The following is a 17,319-nucleotide window of genomic DNA, read 5'->3' on the forward strand; positions in this document are numbered from 1 at the left end:
TATTGGACTTCGGACCTGGAGACTGATGTTGTGGTGAGGTGGAGCCGGTGATAAAACCATAAAATGATGGAAAAAATGTCCCTTGTTCTCCTAGCAGTATGTAGTCCAAAATCTAGTGATGGCCTAACCCTAACATTTTTGGGATTCGGCCGAACATCGAATCCACTGGTTAAGATTCTGCTGAAACAGAAAACTGAATACCGAATCCTACTCCCTGTGACTGTCCTTCCTTTGCCGTACCTGAAGTTGCTGCATTTTGGCTGCTGTCTGTAGATTCCTTCATGCACAACTTGTATTCTTTTGCATGTTTCATACCAAATGTTTTAAAGCGCCCATATTATGCTCATTTTCACGTTCATAATTGTATTTTAAAGGTGTACCAGAAAAGGTTTACATGGTTTAATTTTCAAAAAACACCATAGTTTTGTTGTGGATGGATTTTTTTATAAAGTTTGTATGCGTGTGGAAGCACCAGAGACACAAAAGAACACCCCAAATCCCAGAAAAAGTGTTTTTTTCATAATATGGGCACATTAACAGCGGCAATGTTGTGTATTGTCTTTTGACTAAAAGTACTGCCAAACAACAACTTTTTCTGCTCACGAGTTCCATTTTTACTTTCTCACAGCCTACTGCATTGAACGCTCCACCTACGTAAACACCTTCCTGTTATCAATGGCTAACCCTAACCCTTTTTTTAAGAATGACTTCAGAGCCGTTCTTTGTTCTTTTCTCAAAGAAAAGCTGAACTCCAAGTCTTCCAGAAGACCGCTGTTCACCAGCAGCAGCAGCAGCCATAAGCCCCGCCCACTGACTCTATACACGATGTGATTGGCCTGACCAGAGTTTGGTTTTTCCAGTTCGCAAGTTAGCGGAGAGTGCCTAGACCCCCCCCCTCCCCCGGCTGCAAAATAATTTTGCTGCCGCTCGGGTGCGTCTAGATTTCTAGGCCATGGATTCGGTGCGTCGTTAGTTGAAAGCACTCTGAAGCAAGGTTTATGGTAGCCGCGGTGTTCCAGGTGCGAGCCATAAAATGGCGTCACCACGGCTGTCGTTTCCAGAGCCAAGGCTCCGCAAGCTGTCGTGGCGCGTGTTCGTACACCGCTACATTTTTGTAACTACGCGCCAACTGTGCAACGCTGCGCTTTCAGTTCGAGGGGGGGGGGGGGGGGGGGGGGGGGGGGGGGGGAGAGAGAGAGAGAAAAAGAAAAAAAAAGGGGAGAAAAAAAAAAAAGAAAAAGAAAAAAAAAGAAGAGAGAGAAAAAAAAAAAAAAGAAAAAAAAAAAAAAAAAAAAAAAAAAAAAAAGAAAAAAAAAGGAGGGGGAAAATAAAAAATTTTATATTTTGGGGTTTGTTTGTTTTTTTTTTTTTTTTTTTTTTTTTTTTTTTTGGGGGTTTTTTTTTTTATTTTTTTTTTTTTGTGCAATTTTGCTTTCATTTGGCTGGTTTAATCCTGAATGACTCTGTCTCCTTCTGTCAGTAAAATGTAAACATGAGCTTCAATCAGTTCAACCAAAAATTAGACCCCAACAAATACAATATTTCCTCCTGTTTGTTTGATAAAAACTACATTGACAAGCTGTTAAGGGAGGTTACTTGCCTGAGACGGACTAACACATTGTTAAAATGGCTCTGCACAAGATTTGTTGGCAATGGACCTGACAGCAGACATGTTGACTTGTCATAGTAGGAAAAGTACAGAGGAAATTGATAACCTTAACGATGGCTCAGTTCCATCAAGTGTCCCAGTAAGATATTTCAGTGAGTCAGCATGCACAATACCAGGACCTCTCCTAAGTGGAATACAGCCATCAGTAATGGGTTTAAATACACCTGTGCTTTTCCTACTATAACATGTCAACATGTATGCCGTGAAAAAGCTCTATAAGCCCAAAAAAAATAAACCAGACTAACACCAGACTCATACAGTAACATTTCATATATTCTGCTGCTTGTTAAGATTCCAGATCGTAGCTGCAGGTTCATCAACATTAATCACACTCTGTTATGTCTATAATTCTGTATTCGTCAATTGCTGTGTGTTGTCATCCTTGGGATGTTTTCTTTCTACTTTAAGTTTTACATTTCAATGTTCTTTTAGTACAGGACCTACGTGTTTTTTTAGGACAGCACTTTGGCCAGCTTAAGCTGTGTTTAAATGTGTTCTAGAAATAAACTTTACTTACATACACAGTTGTTTTCATTTCTTAACTGTGTTTGCTTGCTAATGCTGAATGATAAATCTAATTCGATTCAATGGGAATTACAAACTGGACTCCGATTTGCTGAAACGACTTCAAATCACAGCTGTAATTGCTGCAGACAAACTGACAGAGAAATAAATAAGAGGGCCTGCACTTCTCTGTCAGGCCACCAGATGGGGCTACATGCTAACTGCTACATTAGAATAAATGATCTGCTCTGTGTCTGCAGCCTCGGTGGAGAGGGACCCAGAGGAAGAAGAGGCTGCTGGGAGGAAGAAAAACCGTGGAGGAAGACTTTAACTTTTACATTGCACAAAATAAAACCAACCAGAACTCATCTATGACTGCATAGTTCATTGTCAAGCTCCATCTGCGCTCAGTCTGATGAAGTCTGTTCAATAATGCTTTACTATGCAGTAAACATCTGTATTATACAGTACATGTACAGTACAGGCCAAAAGTTTGGACACACCTTCTCATTCAATGTGTTTCTTTATTTTCATGACTATTTACATTGTAGATTCTCACTGAAGGCATCAAAACTATGAATGAACACATATGGAATTATGTACTTAACAAAAAAGTGTGAAATAACTGAAAACATGTCTTATATTTTACATTCTTCAAAGTAGCCACCCTTTGCTTTTTTTATTAATAAGGGAAAAACTTCCACTAATGAACCCTGACAAAGCACACCTGTGAAGGTAAAACCATTTCAGGTGACTACCTCATGAAGCTCATTGAGAGAACACCAAGGGTTTGCAGAGTTATCAAAAAAAGCAAAGGGTGGCTACTTTGAAGAATCTAAAATATAAGACATGTTTTCAGTTATTTCACACTTTTTTGGTAAGTACATAATTCCATATGTGTTCATTCATAGTTTTGATGCCTTCAGTGAGAATCTACAATGTAAATAGTCATGAAAATAAAAAGGAAACACATTGAATGAGAAGGTGTGTCCAAACTTTTGGCCTGTACTGTATATTTGTAGTAACATCCAGTGCCTGAAATTGGCCGGTACTCACCAATACAGAGTACCATCACTTCTGACTTTTGTCCACATGAGTACCGTTACTTCTAATTGTTATTAACAGTATTTTTTACTACGCTGATATCATTGACTGTATATAGCACGTGTCAAACTCGAGGCCCGTGGGCTGAACCCCGGCCCCTCGCAGATTTTGACCCGGCCCTCATATCAACTTAGGTTCACAATAAATATACAATATAGTCTACGTGATACGCAGGAATACGCCGTATACCTGCTAGAAAACGTCAAAGATTTCCGTATACCCACTTACAACAGCGTGAGGATAGCGTTACGTAACAGCGATTATTTTGTGACCGAGCCTTCCCACTTCTGTTCATAAATTCACCCGTCTGTGCTGCGAGTCGCGTAGGAACGATAACGCAGTAACTTGGTGGTCACTCTCTGCGCAAATTTGAAATGAAACTGATGTGAATCACCACAGACTATAGGAGATATAAAAACTAAAGCAAAGATACGACTACATAAACTACACTCTCAATGTTGTGGTAAGCCTGCCCCTGAAGCCTTGTGTTTTAGGAGCCAAACATCCACCCAGACATCCTCCAAATGCAGATCTTCGCGCTCTTATACAGCAGCAGTCATTAGCTATATTTCCATCCACGTTTTTATCCGAATTAAGTGATATCGAATAAAACAATGCCTCATGGAAACAGTAAAATTCGATTGAATTTCATGAATATCGACTCAAAGGAAATACGTTCGGTCTCATCGGATTTTATCTTGTCGATTATTATATCTTGTCGATATATATATATATATATATATATATATACGGCTTATGCGATAAACGCTGATGGAAACGTTATTTGCCGAATAAATTAATGAATTGCGATTAAGTTTTAGGTCATTTTATGGTTGCAACTCACCACAAAACGAAGAAGAAGAAGTTTGAGTTCATTTCCGCCCAGTATTTCTGCTCTGTTTGCACACGAGAAGTGTCAACAAAGACATGATGGAAGTGGACGAACGAGGAGACGAGAGACTTTTTGAATTTAATTTACGAGCAAAATATATCGGCTATTTTAGATAGCAAACAGCTAAGAAATGCCAAAATTTATCAGGAACTCTGAAATGACCAACAGAGGTTAGGACAAGCCGTGGGACGTCCTGCGGAGTAAATGGAAGGCGCTCAAACAGCGATACACGTCTCAAAAAAGAGAGAGTTGTCTCTCAGCGGTGCCGGAGGGAAAATAAAAGGCAAGTTGCACCTTTCTGATGAGCTGGATCAGATCCTCGGCCAAAGGCCCATCGGAGCTTCCTCGGCTTCTAATATTAACAACAACTACTTCTGTCTAGCAAAACTTTGTTCCCAAATGTTTGCTTGAATGTTGTGCGATTCAGCGCGAAAATGAACGGAAACACCTTAAAATGTCTCAAATCAATTCGATATACCAATTTAATCGCAAAACAGCATGTGACGTCATTACGCAACAGGTTTTTATTGGCTTTAAAGCCGTTGGATGGAAACACACTTTCACACTCAGCTTTATTCGCATGAGCTTTTTTACCGAACTTCAGATAATTCGATTGACAAGTGGATGGAGACTTAGACAGTAATAAATACATGAGGAATACATACCAATAACGGTGATTGTCTTTCGTAGCTATATGTACGAATGGTTGATGAGAACACGCTGTGTGAAGTAACTGTTAGAAAAGGGTGTGACAAACAAGAGGCAGGTTTCAGTGTGTCAGAGGTGAATCCAGATCAAAAAGTTCCCGGGACACGAGACGTGAAGGGAGACCGCCCGAGTCCAGCGCTGCGTCCGAAAAGCCAGAGCCAGCGAGAGGAGGAAGAGGAGGAGAGGTGAAGAAAAGACAAACTTTGAGGAATCCAAATCTCTCCGTCCTGTTCAGCGTCCGCGCTGTGAGTCACCGCCCCCCCCCCCCGACGTTCGTGGCCGTGGTGCGTCCCGATCCTGCAAGACGACCAGTCGGCGTTTTAGTCGCCGCTGTGCAGCGTCAGCTCGAGGTCGGCCCCGAACAGCTCCTTATAGAGCGGGGGGAAGTGTGTCCGCACCACGTCGGGGTAGACAGCTCGGAACGCCGACAGCGTCTCCGTGTGACGGGTGCACAGGGAGCGCAACGCTGACACCTTACATCTGAGCTGAGGAGGCAAGGAGACGAGGAGACAAGGAGAGGGAAGAGGAGACGGGAGAGGAAACGGGACAAGGGAGACAGGAAGAGAAGGGTAGGAGGAAGAGAGAGGAAGGACAGGAAGTAAGAGAGGAAAAGAGACCAGGAGAGAAAACAGGGCAGGAAACAATTAGACAAGGAGACAAGGAGAGGGGGATAGAGGGGAGACAGGAGAGGAGGGAAGCGATAACAAGAAGGAGAGGGAGACCAGGAGAGGAAACAGAACAGGAGACAAGTCGACAAGGAGAGGGGGAGAGGGGAGAGGAAAGAAGAGAGGAAAGGAGACCAGGAGAGAAAACAGGGCAGGAGACAAGGAGAGAGGGGGAGAGAAGGGAAACAGGAAAGGAGAGGAAACAAGTAAGTAAAGGAGAGGAGACGAGAGGAAACAAGAGGAGAGAAAGAGAGGAGGGGAGGCAAGAGGGATGAGAGGAGCAAGAAGCATGGGACAGAAGAGGGGGAGACAGGAGAGAGAGGAAGAGGAGGAAATAGGTAGAAGAGGAAAGTAGGAGAGGAGGGAAGGAAGAGAGGAGAGAGTCACTGTCAAATGAGATTAGATTAATGTTATGATCAGAAATGGGTAACTAAGTATAGAATTACAGATTTTTCTTATTGATATCAAGCTGTTTGGTCTGAATACGCTCGATATGAATGTTTGGAGGGAAAGGTGAGCTGGAGACGTTGTAGTTCACTGCCAGGCCACACGAGGGCAGAGCGAGGCTGTTCCTAAACTGCTCGTCTTGAAGAGACGTGCAGGCGAATGTTTACACCATGCGTTGATGGCTCAGTTCATTTTGGATTTATACAATTTGATTACAGACATTAAATCATCATTTAAGAGAATGAGACATTACATTGAACATTAAAACTCACATGACAAAGACAGCCATTAAACCTGCTGGTTTCTATGAGTAATGCTGGCGTACCTGAACGTGTGTGTGTGTGTGTGTGTGTGTGTGTGTGTGTGTGTGTGTGTGTGTGTGTGTGTGTGTGTGTGTGTGTGTGTGTGTGTGTGTGTCTGCGTGTGTGTGTGCCAAGGTTATAAAATTTTACATTTTCCATTTGTTTTCAGAGCGTGTTTGCTAGTTTTATAGTTTAGTTTGAGCTTTTTTTCGGAGTGTTTCAGTATTTTTAATACTTTTCACAGCTTATTTTGGTTTTCGTTTACTTTATATATATATATATAAATAAATGTGCTGCAGTCTTCTGCTGCAGCTATATATATACATATATATATATTTATAACCTTGTTCAGCGCTCCATCCTCTCTCTGGTTCTTCTGCAGGACGTGCTGCAGAGCCAGCTGAGTCTTCTGCTGCAGCTTCTCCACCTGCAGCTTCTCCTGCAGCCAAGACCGGTCTGCACACACACACACACACACACACGCACACACACACACACACACACACACACGCACGCATGCACAAACACACACACACACACACACACACAAGCATGCACGCACACACACACACAAACAAACACCCATGCATGCACGCACGCACACACACTCGCATGCACACACACACATAAAATCAGTCAGGGCAATGGTGCGGGATAATTCAATTTTATTGTAATTGACACAATGTGCAGGCACATTTGTAACAAAATGTAGGTCATTACTTTCCAACTAACAGTGCACATACACAGTAGATAAAAAACCCCCCACTATATTAATAACATTATCAACATTATTTACAGACTGTTATTATTATTGATAAACTCTGCACGTGAGGTAAGATATATCTAAGGAGTAGGAAAGGGAACAGCACAGCAGATGGGACTATAAGCATGTGCAAATGTTGTAAATGTTCTCGTGCAAACGGCAGAGTAAATGGAAATAGACATATAAACTAAACTCAGGCCAGTGTTCAGTAGGGAGGATGAAGGTGTTGAGTGAAGAGACGTTACCTGCAGACAGCAGCAGGAACGCTGAGAACACGGCGAGCTCGTCCTCCGACAGACGCAGCGAACACATGCTGCTGGCAAAGTCAAACACTGATGTGATCAAGTCATCACAACCTGGAAACACACACACACACACACATAGACACACACACACACACACACACAGACAGACAGACACACATAGACACAAACACACACACACAGACATACACACACACACACAGACATACACACACACACACACACACACACACACACACACACACACACACACACAGACAAACAGACACACACACACACACAGGGAGAACATGATTATAATTCAGAGACGTATGATAACATTTTGACATTTTGCTTCGTTGAAGCTCCTCACTGTTAAGGAAGTAAACAGCTGTGGACCACAATGCAATCTGTTCTCAACAAATGTGGTGAGTTAGTTGGCTTCCAATCCAACCAGTCCTCCAAACCATTCAGTGATGTCGTTTGTCCCCCCCACCCTCTCTTAAACGACCCACAGGAGCGGTTCATAAAATAGCGCCCCTAGTGGAGACGGGAAATACGTCCTCATATCTAAAACCAGACAACGTAACGGTCGCCGATTTTGAACGTAAAGATTGCTGTTTTAAACACATCTTTAATGTTCAGATGACAATTCAAAATATATCAAAAATGTTATGGAAAGTATGTTGTTACGTGCCATTGTGCATTTTTAAGTGGGTGTATGGAAATCCTGGAGCTTTCTTATTGGCTATACTGCGTATACTTGCGTATCACGTAGACTAGACCGCTGGAAGGAGAAGTTGTCAGAACTCACCGAGCGCCCTGAAGACGTCCGGACCTGCGAACTTCCCGTCGAAGTAGACGCTGTTGTTCTGCGAGTCAAACAGGCGACACATTCGGACCAAGACGACCTCCAGAGAGCCTGGGAACACGGAGACAATGATGAGTAATGGGAAGTCCAGTGATGATGGTTTAATGACCCCCGCTGCTAACTTAACATCATTACTCACTAAATCACATTTTCAAACAGGACGGTTTCACATTAACACAATCTGTGGATCAATTTCTAGACGAACCGATTCATCATTTGGTCTATAAAATGTCAAAAGATAGTGTCGAATGTTCGCTCCAGTTTCTCAAAGTCCAAGGTGATGTCTTTAAAAAATGGTCTTTCTGTAGAAGGATCACAATGTCTTCTTGGCCCAAGACATATCTGTCCACCAAACTTCATAGGAATTTGTTTATATTTAACAAAAACAAATGAACCCTCCTGTTGTCTTCGGGTCAAATTTGACCCATCTTCAAAGTTTCTATATCAGAACATTTGGGTTTCTTTTAACCAAATTGCCCAAAAGTAACACGGAAGGTTCCATGAAACGCTCTTCACAAGTCAAATTAAGGATCAGTTGACTACTTTCATTGAATTTTTTGTGTTTTATTTAATTTTATAGAATTATTCTGACTTCACTTTGACAGTTTGTGATTATCCATCAACATACGTTCCTTTGATCTTAAATATAAGTCATAATTATTCATAGTTTCTGCTTTTTTAACTCAAAAGTTAGATATATGTATTGACAATAAATAAAAAAATGAGTGTAAACCTAGAGGTAATATGTTGTTGTTAGTGTATACTGGTGGAAGTGGGAAAAAAGGTGTTGAAAATGTCGAAAATACAAAAACGTTGGAAATAAAAACCTTGAGGTGACAAAAATGCGCCAAAATTAGTGACAAAGGTAGGTTAAGTAGACAACACAAGGGTTAACAAAACCTCCTTGTTGGATGTAATAACAGGGTGATATATGTGTGGACCACTGGGTTGTAGATGTATTAACTATATTTACTTTTACACATTTGGAGTTGCTGTCTAATGGTAAAAAAAGAGATGAAGATATTCAAAAATGTTGTCCATGGTCCATTCCTTGTTTCTTACAAGTGCAAGAAAATAAGTGACATGGAAGGATCTTTCTCTAAAAATGTTAAAGATATCCCTTCAACTCACTTACTCTATTTAAAGGACAATTCCGACGCAAAATGTTAATAACATATGTGTACCGAGTCGACCGTTCTCTGGGATATGTTTTCATGCTAATCTAATGTGGCTCTAGCTTTAAACAAGCTACCGCAAACCGGTGGTTAGCTGCTAATGCTAGCTTTCCGGGCACATGGTAAATCGCTATTTCTATACCATGAACAAGGCTCAAAATATCACCACACTTCCACGGTAGCATAATGAGGGTCCCTACATGTAAACCCAAGCATTGAGAACTTTGTAAGTGTACAGACAGTTTATTAAATAGATAGATTATAAAGACAGTAGCGTTCATGTTTACATGAGAGCGCCATCTTGGATAATAGTCATGAGCAGTCAAATCACGAAAGCTGTGTTTGAGCTATGTTGCTGGTTACTGGTTGCACGGCGTTCATCGTTTGACTGGTCATGACTGTTTTCCAAGATGGCGCCTGCCTGTATACGTGAACGGTACTGTCTTTCTAATCTATCGTTTTAATAAACTGTCTGTACACTTACAAAGTTCTCAATGCTTGTGTTTACATGTAGGGACCCTCATTATGCTACCGTGGAAGTGTAGTGATATTTTGAGCCTTGTTAATGGTGTAGAAATAGCGATTTACCCTTTGCCCCTAAAGCTAGCGTTAGCAGCTAACCACCGGTTTGCTGTAGCTTGTTTAAAGCTATAAAGGCATTCGATTAGCAAGAAATAATATCCCAGACATCCCATGTCGACTCGGTACACATATGTTATTAACCCCTAGGTTCATTTTGTGCCGAAATTGTCCTTTAATACAGTTCTTCTGTAGCAAAATAAAACCGGCGATGTCCGTCCTGTGAGAGGCTCTTCTGTCTGTGTTTGTTGGTGAATGTGTTAATGCACGACATGCTAAGGAATTCTGCTCCTCCACTTTCTGATGTGAACACATCTATCTATTCTATAAATAATTGACGTAAGAGCGTCCAGATAAATAAATTACTAGTGATGGACAGAAAACAGCTTACACAGAAAAATGTAAGACTAATACACTGGTAAAAAGTGAATTACATCTCTGTGCATCAATATGAAAATCGTTTTCGAAAACGTTTTTTCATCTAGTCTATAAATCCCATAAAAAGACTCACACCAACATCTCTTAATGCTGTCACACTTCCTGTCTTCAAAACAACATTAAACACAAAAATGAGAAAAAAAGAATGATAGTGACATTTCATATTGCCGTTTTCTACTTAAAGACCCTGACACACCAAGCCCACGGCCAAGAACAAGTGGCGACGAAGGCCGACTGTTGCGTTGCCTCATGTCGCCCTTGTCTTGAAAAAAAAATTACACTTAAACACCACGAAAAGGATAGCCTGACATGGTCATACTGAGATTCTAGTCAGAATATGAGTCTGATACTGCTCCATTGGGCTGGGATTATGGGGCGTGTTTCAACCGAACCAGGAAAGAGAATGCCTCTGCACTCAATTGGATAGACCTATAACCAATCAGAGCAACAGATAGACCTACAACCAATCAGAGCAACGGATAGACCTACAACCAATCAGAGCAACAGATAGAACTACAACCAATCAGAGCGACGGATAGACCTACAACCAATCAGAGCAACAGATAGACCTACAACCAATCAGAGCAACGGATAGGCCTACAACCAATCAGAGCAACAGATAGAACTACAACCAATCAGAGCGACGGAGTATGTGAGATATGTCTTCTTAGGGACCATTGGGGCCAGCTGATAAATTAAACTTTTGCCAAATCCCTAGGAAAGACGGCAAAAACATCTTTACGATCGACAAATGCCGTGATCGCGGTTCACTGTTCCTCTTTTAAAATGAATGCGCCGTTGATATCTTCTATAACAGAAGTGATGGCAGCCATCTCTTTGTTGTAAACAAATTCAACCCAAGCACTCTTTGGTGACGTGGTTGGTTACGTTACTGTTGATCATCCGTCCATTACCGTATAAAGCCCGCCCTGACAATTTGATTGGTCCAAACAGCTCTGGTTGGAGCATAGTTGCTCCACAACGGATCATGTCCAGAACAAACTTCAAATGTTGTTGGCGGGGCTAAGTTCGGCCGGCATCCAGGCTACGAAAAGACTAAAGCTGACGGCCAACTACCACAAATCGGTTTCTCTACAGTCTGACTTCCTGTCTGTGTCTCTCAGTTCCGAGCTCATTGGTTCCTACTGAAGACGTGATTCTTTGAAAACACAAATATATAATTTTATCAGGAGGATTTGTTGACGATAAGAATAATATTGAATAGCACCAGACTTGGCAGTTTCTCTCACCGGCTTTCAGCAGAACGATCTGGTCGTTTTGACAGAGATCCATGAAGCCGTCGATACGTTTGGCGAACTCCACCACGTACTGTATGGCCTCGGTGATCTTTACGGCACACAGCTGCCACATCACCTCCCGCGGCTGCACACGACAGAGAGGGAAGATATTCAAACCAAACATGCTGAACAGAACTATGTGACAGTGCAACACATTCTTTTACATTACATGTCATTTAGCGGACGCTTTTATCCAGCGACTTCCAATTAAGTGCTTTCAACCTTGAAGGTACAAACTCCGGACAGCAAGAATTAAGTGCAAGTTCCCATGGCATGAAAATTTCACTTTATGAGGTTTTTTAACATTAATATGAGTTCCCCCAGCCTGCCTATGGTCGCCCAGTGGCTAGAAATGGTGATAGGTGTAAACCGAGCCCTGGGTATCCTGCTCTGCCTTTGAGAAAATGAAAGCTCAGATGGGCCAATCAGGAATCTTCTCCTTATGAGGTCATAAGGAGCAAAGTTACCTCCCCTTTCTCTGCTTTGCCCGCCCAGAGAATTTGGCCCACCCATGAGAGAGAGAGAGACATCATGGCTTTCAAACGAGCAAAGTGCCAGTTGGTCAAGGCCACACCCCCACCCTCCACCAAATGGCACATACTAAGGAAAGCTCATTGTGGGACTGGCTCTAGTGGCTATAATTCTGCACCAAGGCTGAATTTTGGGAAAGAGACTTCAGATACAGTATTAGAGGACCACTAACGCCTATATAAAAGAGACTTCAGATACAGTATTAGGGGACCACTAAGGTCTATATAAAAGAGACTTCAGATACAGTATTAGGGGACCACTAAGGTCTATATAAAAGAGACTTCAGATACAGTATTAGGGGACCACTACGGTCTATATAAAAGAGACTTCAGATACAGTATTAGGGGACCACTAAGGTCTATATAAAAGAGACTTCAGATACAGTATTAGAGGACCACTAAGGTCTATATAAAAGAGACTTCAGATACAGTTTTAGGGGACCACTAAGGCCTATATAAAAGAATCCAAAGAGCAACATGTCATGGGACCTTTAAATAAGTCAAACTACAAAGAGCCATATGAGAGTGCAGCTGCAAGTTTTTATTCTTTTCTTTTTTTCTCTCTCATCATCATCATCATCCTAAGTTGCAGTTGGAAGAGATTTGTTTTTAGCCAGTGGCGGAAGATGTGTTGGCTTTCAGCCGTCCTGATGTCAATGGAGAGCTCATTCCACCATTTAGGAGCCAGGACAGCAAATAGTCGGGACTCGCTGTGAGGGGGGCAGCATGTAGGTTGGCTGATGCGGAGCGGAGAGGGCGGCCTGGGGTGTAGGGTTTGACCATGTCCTGGATGTAAGTTGGGCCTGATCCATTCGTGGCCCTGTAAGCAAGTACCAGTGTCTTGAAGCGGATGCTTCAACACAATCGTACTAGTACCGTTCTCACTCCCATCGCGTCGCAAAGCCACGCTTGGTCAGATCTTTGGCGTTTGTTACTGGTACAAAAAATGTCCTTTAGCGTCAAATATAAACAGGCTTGGTCGGGACTCTTGGCGTCACTTTTTGACGCTCTGGGTCAGGACGTACGTTTAACCCTTGTATTGTCGTTCGTGTCATGGGGACTTGGTTAGTTTATTTACATTTTGCATTAGCCTGTCCAAGCGTGTTCGATCGCAGCACGGGTCTCTGGGACCACCCCCGTGCCAGTTCACGTGAAATGACATCACATAGTACGCAAGGGTCACCGGGGGACCCGAAGATCAACGCCAGGCCAATGGGTCCCGGGACCAGAAGGACAACACAAGGGTTAACTGACATGCGGCACAAGGACCGGATCAGTTATGTTTAGGTAAAGATCGTAGGTGGAGTTACTAAATGTATGTTTCCGTGACACGCGGGACAAGAAAAGAAAGTCCTGTGTTGTTTGACCCAACCAACCTCCTTACGCGGATTTTCGGTCTTTCATACTACTCTTCATACCACGTCATCTTACAACGCTAAAGGGTGATTTTGACATTGATATCTGACGCTGAGAGTCACTGACCAAGTGTCAGTATTTTACGAGTTGGGAGTGAGAACGGGTTGGACAGCGTGGGGAATGTGGGAACACTGTCGGCTGATTGCGCTTTCGCAGTTGCTGCCCCCAGAATTTGGAACAGGCTACCCCCTGACATTCGAACTATCACAGAGGTAGCTCTTTTTAAATCCAAACCCAAAAAGTATTTATTTAGAACAGCTTTGAATACATAGCGCTGTGACATTTTCCCTCTCTTCCTCCTGCTTTTATGGAACTTTATCTGATTTTACTGTATTCCATGTTGTATTATTTCTAATGTATGTTATGTTGTTTTATTCTTGGTGCTTGTTGTAAAGCACTTTGGATTGGTTGGTTGCTGTAAAGAGCTATAGGAATAAATGTGGACAGGCCTCAAATGGAAAGCTACGATAAAAAACATGGGAGTGTGCGTATGTTTCCACAGCCCTATGTTCCCACATTTCTAAAATGTTTTCCAAAATTAGGCCCTATGTTTCCACATTTCCTTTGAATTTGTATCAGATTTTATCCCCATTTCTCCCAATTTGGTAGCTAATTACACCCAACCTATTATCCAGTAGCATTGGACTACAGATGGAATGTAATCCTAACCCTAACATAGGGCCTAATTTTCAGAACAATCTTAGAAATGTGGGAACATAGGGCTGTGGGAATATAGGGCTGTGGGAACATAGGGCTGTGGGACCATAGAGCTGTGGGAACATAGGGCTGTGGGACCATTGGACTGTGGGAACACAGGGCTGTGGGAACATAGGGCTGATCCCAAAAACACAACAGAAATGCACACCTTGCTCTGGTAGCTCTCCACCTCGTCCTGCGGGAAGTTCTGCCAGCTCATCTGCTGCAGCTCCTCCCTCAGGTACTGACACGTCTCCAGGTGAGACTTTGAGATGGTCTGAACCAGATGATCTGCAACCAAACACAGCAGTTTGAACGGACAGAATTATAACGATCATAATGATAATAACTTTATTAGTATAGCACATTTAAAAACGTTTACAAAGTGCTTTGAAAGTGGAAACAAAAGCACACCCAAATCAATACATAAATAATACACATCAAGTCAATACACATACCCATCAATGCACAACATAGTGATAGGGAGAAAAGAGAGATCACAATTCAATGATAAAATGTGCAATCATTATCAAAATTAAATGCAATACGAGGGGGAGGATGTGTTCTGGGTAGGTTCTCTTCTGTTCTTCTGTGATTGAGAGGAAAGGTGTGTGTGTGTGTGTGTGTGTGTGTGTGTGTGTGTGTGTGTGTGGGGGTATTGTGTGTGAGGTTTATTAGATGTTCATTGAAGCATTGGATGAGATAATGTATGATTATGTAGGTTAACTGTATGTTTATTGTGTGTTTATGCGCGATGTGTCGACATTTCGTTTCTCTTGAATGCCCAAGATGAACAATAAAGGCTTATCTTATCTTATCAGGCAGACAATGAGAAACCCTAACCCCTAACCCTAACAGTAAAAAGACACCATCACATCAAAGCAAGTCGATAAAAATGAGTTCTAAGAAGTATTTTAAAAGAAGTCACTGATTCAGCGAGCGTCATCTCCTCCTTATTACTGCTATGCCTTTATGTATATCTATACTGTACTACTTTAAATCAGTGTATTATTAGAACCCCTTATCACTCCTTTATTCCACCCATTTCATATCCAAATTTCTGGGATACCCACTAATTACTCTAAAAATACCTTATTCCTCCCCATTTCCCTCCCTCTGACTCATGCTGGTGTACCCTATGCTACCACTGTCTCTCTCCCTTTACCCAGGGCCTAATTTTAAGAAACATCTTAGAAATGTGGGAACATAGGGCTGTGGGAACATAGGGCTGTGGGAACATAGAGCTGTGGGACCATAGGGCTGTGGGAACATAGGGCTGTGGGAACATAGGACTAACCCCGAGGATGTTCTGCCTTTAGTCAAATCTTTCTACTGTATGAAACTGTCAACAAAATGTTTGTGAACGCAGCTCAGATGAGAAACAAACCCGAAAAGGGAACATTCAGTAACTATTCAGCGTTTCTGTGCTGCTGCTAATTGTCCCAGCATGAATGAATGAATACAACACCAGGGATCAAAATAAGGTACAGAAATACAGAGAGTGTGGGGGTGCTTTTGTCAAATAAAAAAAAAAAAAAATGCATATAAAAACCAATCTCCAGGGAGAATGCAGAGATGATTTCCCCCATCGAGTGCCCGGCCTCGTCCCACTTGGCTCTAATTAACAGACGGCTAATTACCACAGTGATGTTTTAATGAGCTCTGAAGATGAGTTTCCAATCTCCTGCTATTTTAAACCACCTTTCTGTCTCTGTTTGCCCCACACTTTCCTTTTTTTTGTTTCTCTAACTCTAATTCTTTGCTGCTTCTTAATCCTCCCATCTCGTTTTTCTTCTCCTTTCTGTCTGCTTCCAGACATTTCCTCACCTCCTGTCTGGTTTGTTTCTCCCCTCCAGCTCTCTACAACCTTCTGCCGTATGGTGGAGGGCGCTGTTGGAATGTAACTAAGTACATGTACTCCAGGACTGTACTTAAGTCCAAATGTTGAGGTACTTGTACTTGAGCCAATCATATCTGAGATACGAAATGACGCTGTCGTGGGGCTACGGGCCGTTAGCCCTACTGGCCATCCAATTTGTGTGATCTACATTAAACACACTAACACTCTGAGCATGCGTATTAATAATTTCCCACGTACAATGCACATTGCTAGCCCTACTCTGACACATTCAGGCTGCCGTAGTCTTTCGCGAACACGGGATAACGCAGTCTGAAGCAGCAAGACAGAGGCAGAATGTGAAATTAAAATCCTACCACAAATTATATGCAATTCAGGAAGATGTTATATTCATAGAAGATAAATTATAGATGATGATAATCTTGAATTAATTGAAAATAACATAACATTTGTTTGCATTTCTTTCTGTTAAGAGGTGTGCCCCACCTGCCCCTAATGACCAGTCGCCACTGGGTGTTAGTACTTTTACATAAGTAAAGGATCTGAATACTTCTTCCACTGCTGTGTGTTGCCCCGCCTCCGCAAAGCTCCGACGTACAGAGAGCAGAGGAACAGAAGAAAGAAACTGTGGCTTCCCCAAAATGAAGACTGTAAAACAGAGCTATTTTGGTATAAACATTTGTCGGCACTCACGGAAAATGTGCCTGCATTTGGCGCTTGGCGAGTGTTAAAGTGCCCATATTATGAAAAAATCCCTTTTTCTGGGATTTGGGGTGTTCTTTTGTGTCTCTGGTGCTTCCACACACATACAAACTTTGAAAAAAATCCATCCATGCTGTTCTGAGTGAGATATGGTTTCTGAATGTGTCCTGCCTTCAGTCTCCTAGTGAGCTGTTCAAAATCGGCTCGGACTGTGACGTCACAGTCCGAAATGAGCTGGCTAACCACAACCGTTAGCTCGTTAGCATGCTAACCGTTAGCATTAGCATGCTAACGCTAATGCTAACGCTAGCATGCTACGTCGTTCTCAATAGCAAAGCACTGCTAAAACACACACAAGTTCACCATAATCTACAAAAGAACTACTTACATGTGCGCCCTCATTTAGAAGAAGTCTCCCAGCTGATCCTGCCTTGTAACTGACCAAAGTTGGAGAAACAGT

The 17,319-nt window shown here is 42.3% G+C and overlaps 1 protein-coding gene across 2 annotated transcripts in view; it reads right to left on the reverse strand.

The window, feature by feature from the left end:
* Window positions 1-4,716: 4,716 nt before the first annotated feature.
* Window positions 4,717-17,319, reverse strand: part of LOC120556176 (nuclear receptor ROR-alpha A-like) — a 117,508-nt gene continuing 104,905 nt past the window's right edge. For both annotated transcript variants that reach the window (XM_039795598.1, XM_039795599.1), the window contains 6 exons: window positions 14,469-14,590; window positions 11,610-11,742; window positions 8,111-8,218; window positions 7,300-7,410; window positions 6,635-6,747; window positions 4,717-5,362 (listed from right to left, as the gene is read on the reverse strand). In XM_039795598.1, coding sequence (XP_039651532.1) covers window positions 5,198-5,362; window positions 6,635-6,747; window positions 7,300-7,410; window positions 8,111-8,218; window positions 11,610-11,742; window positions 14,469-14,590 — 752 coding nt within the window. In that variant the 3' untranslated portion in view covers window positions 4,717-5,197. The remainder of the gene's footprint in view (window positions 5,363-6,634; window positions 6,748-7,299; window positions 7,411-8,110; window positions 8,219-11,609; window positions 11,743-14,468; window positions 14,591-17,319) is intronic.

Source organism: Perca fluviatilis, chromosome 3, assembly GCF_010015445.1.
Source record: "Perca fluviatilis chromosome 3, GENO_Pfluv_1.0, whole genome shotgun sequence".
In the NCBI taxonomy this organism is placed as follows: Eukaryota; Metazoa; Chordata; class Actinopteri; order Perciformes; family Percidae; genus Perca; species Perca fluviatilis.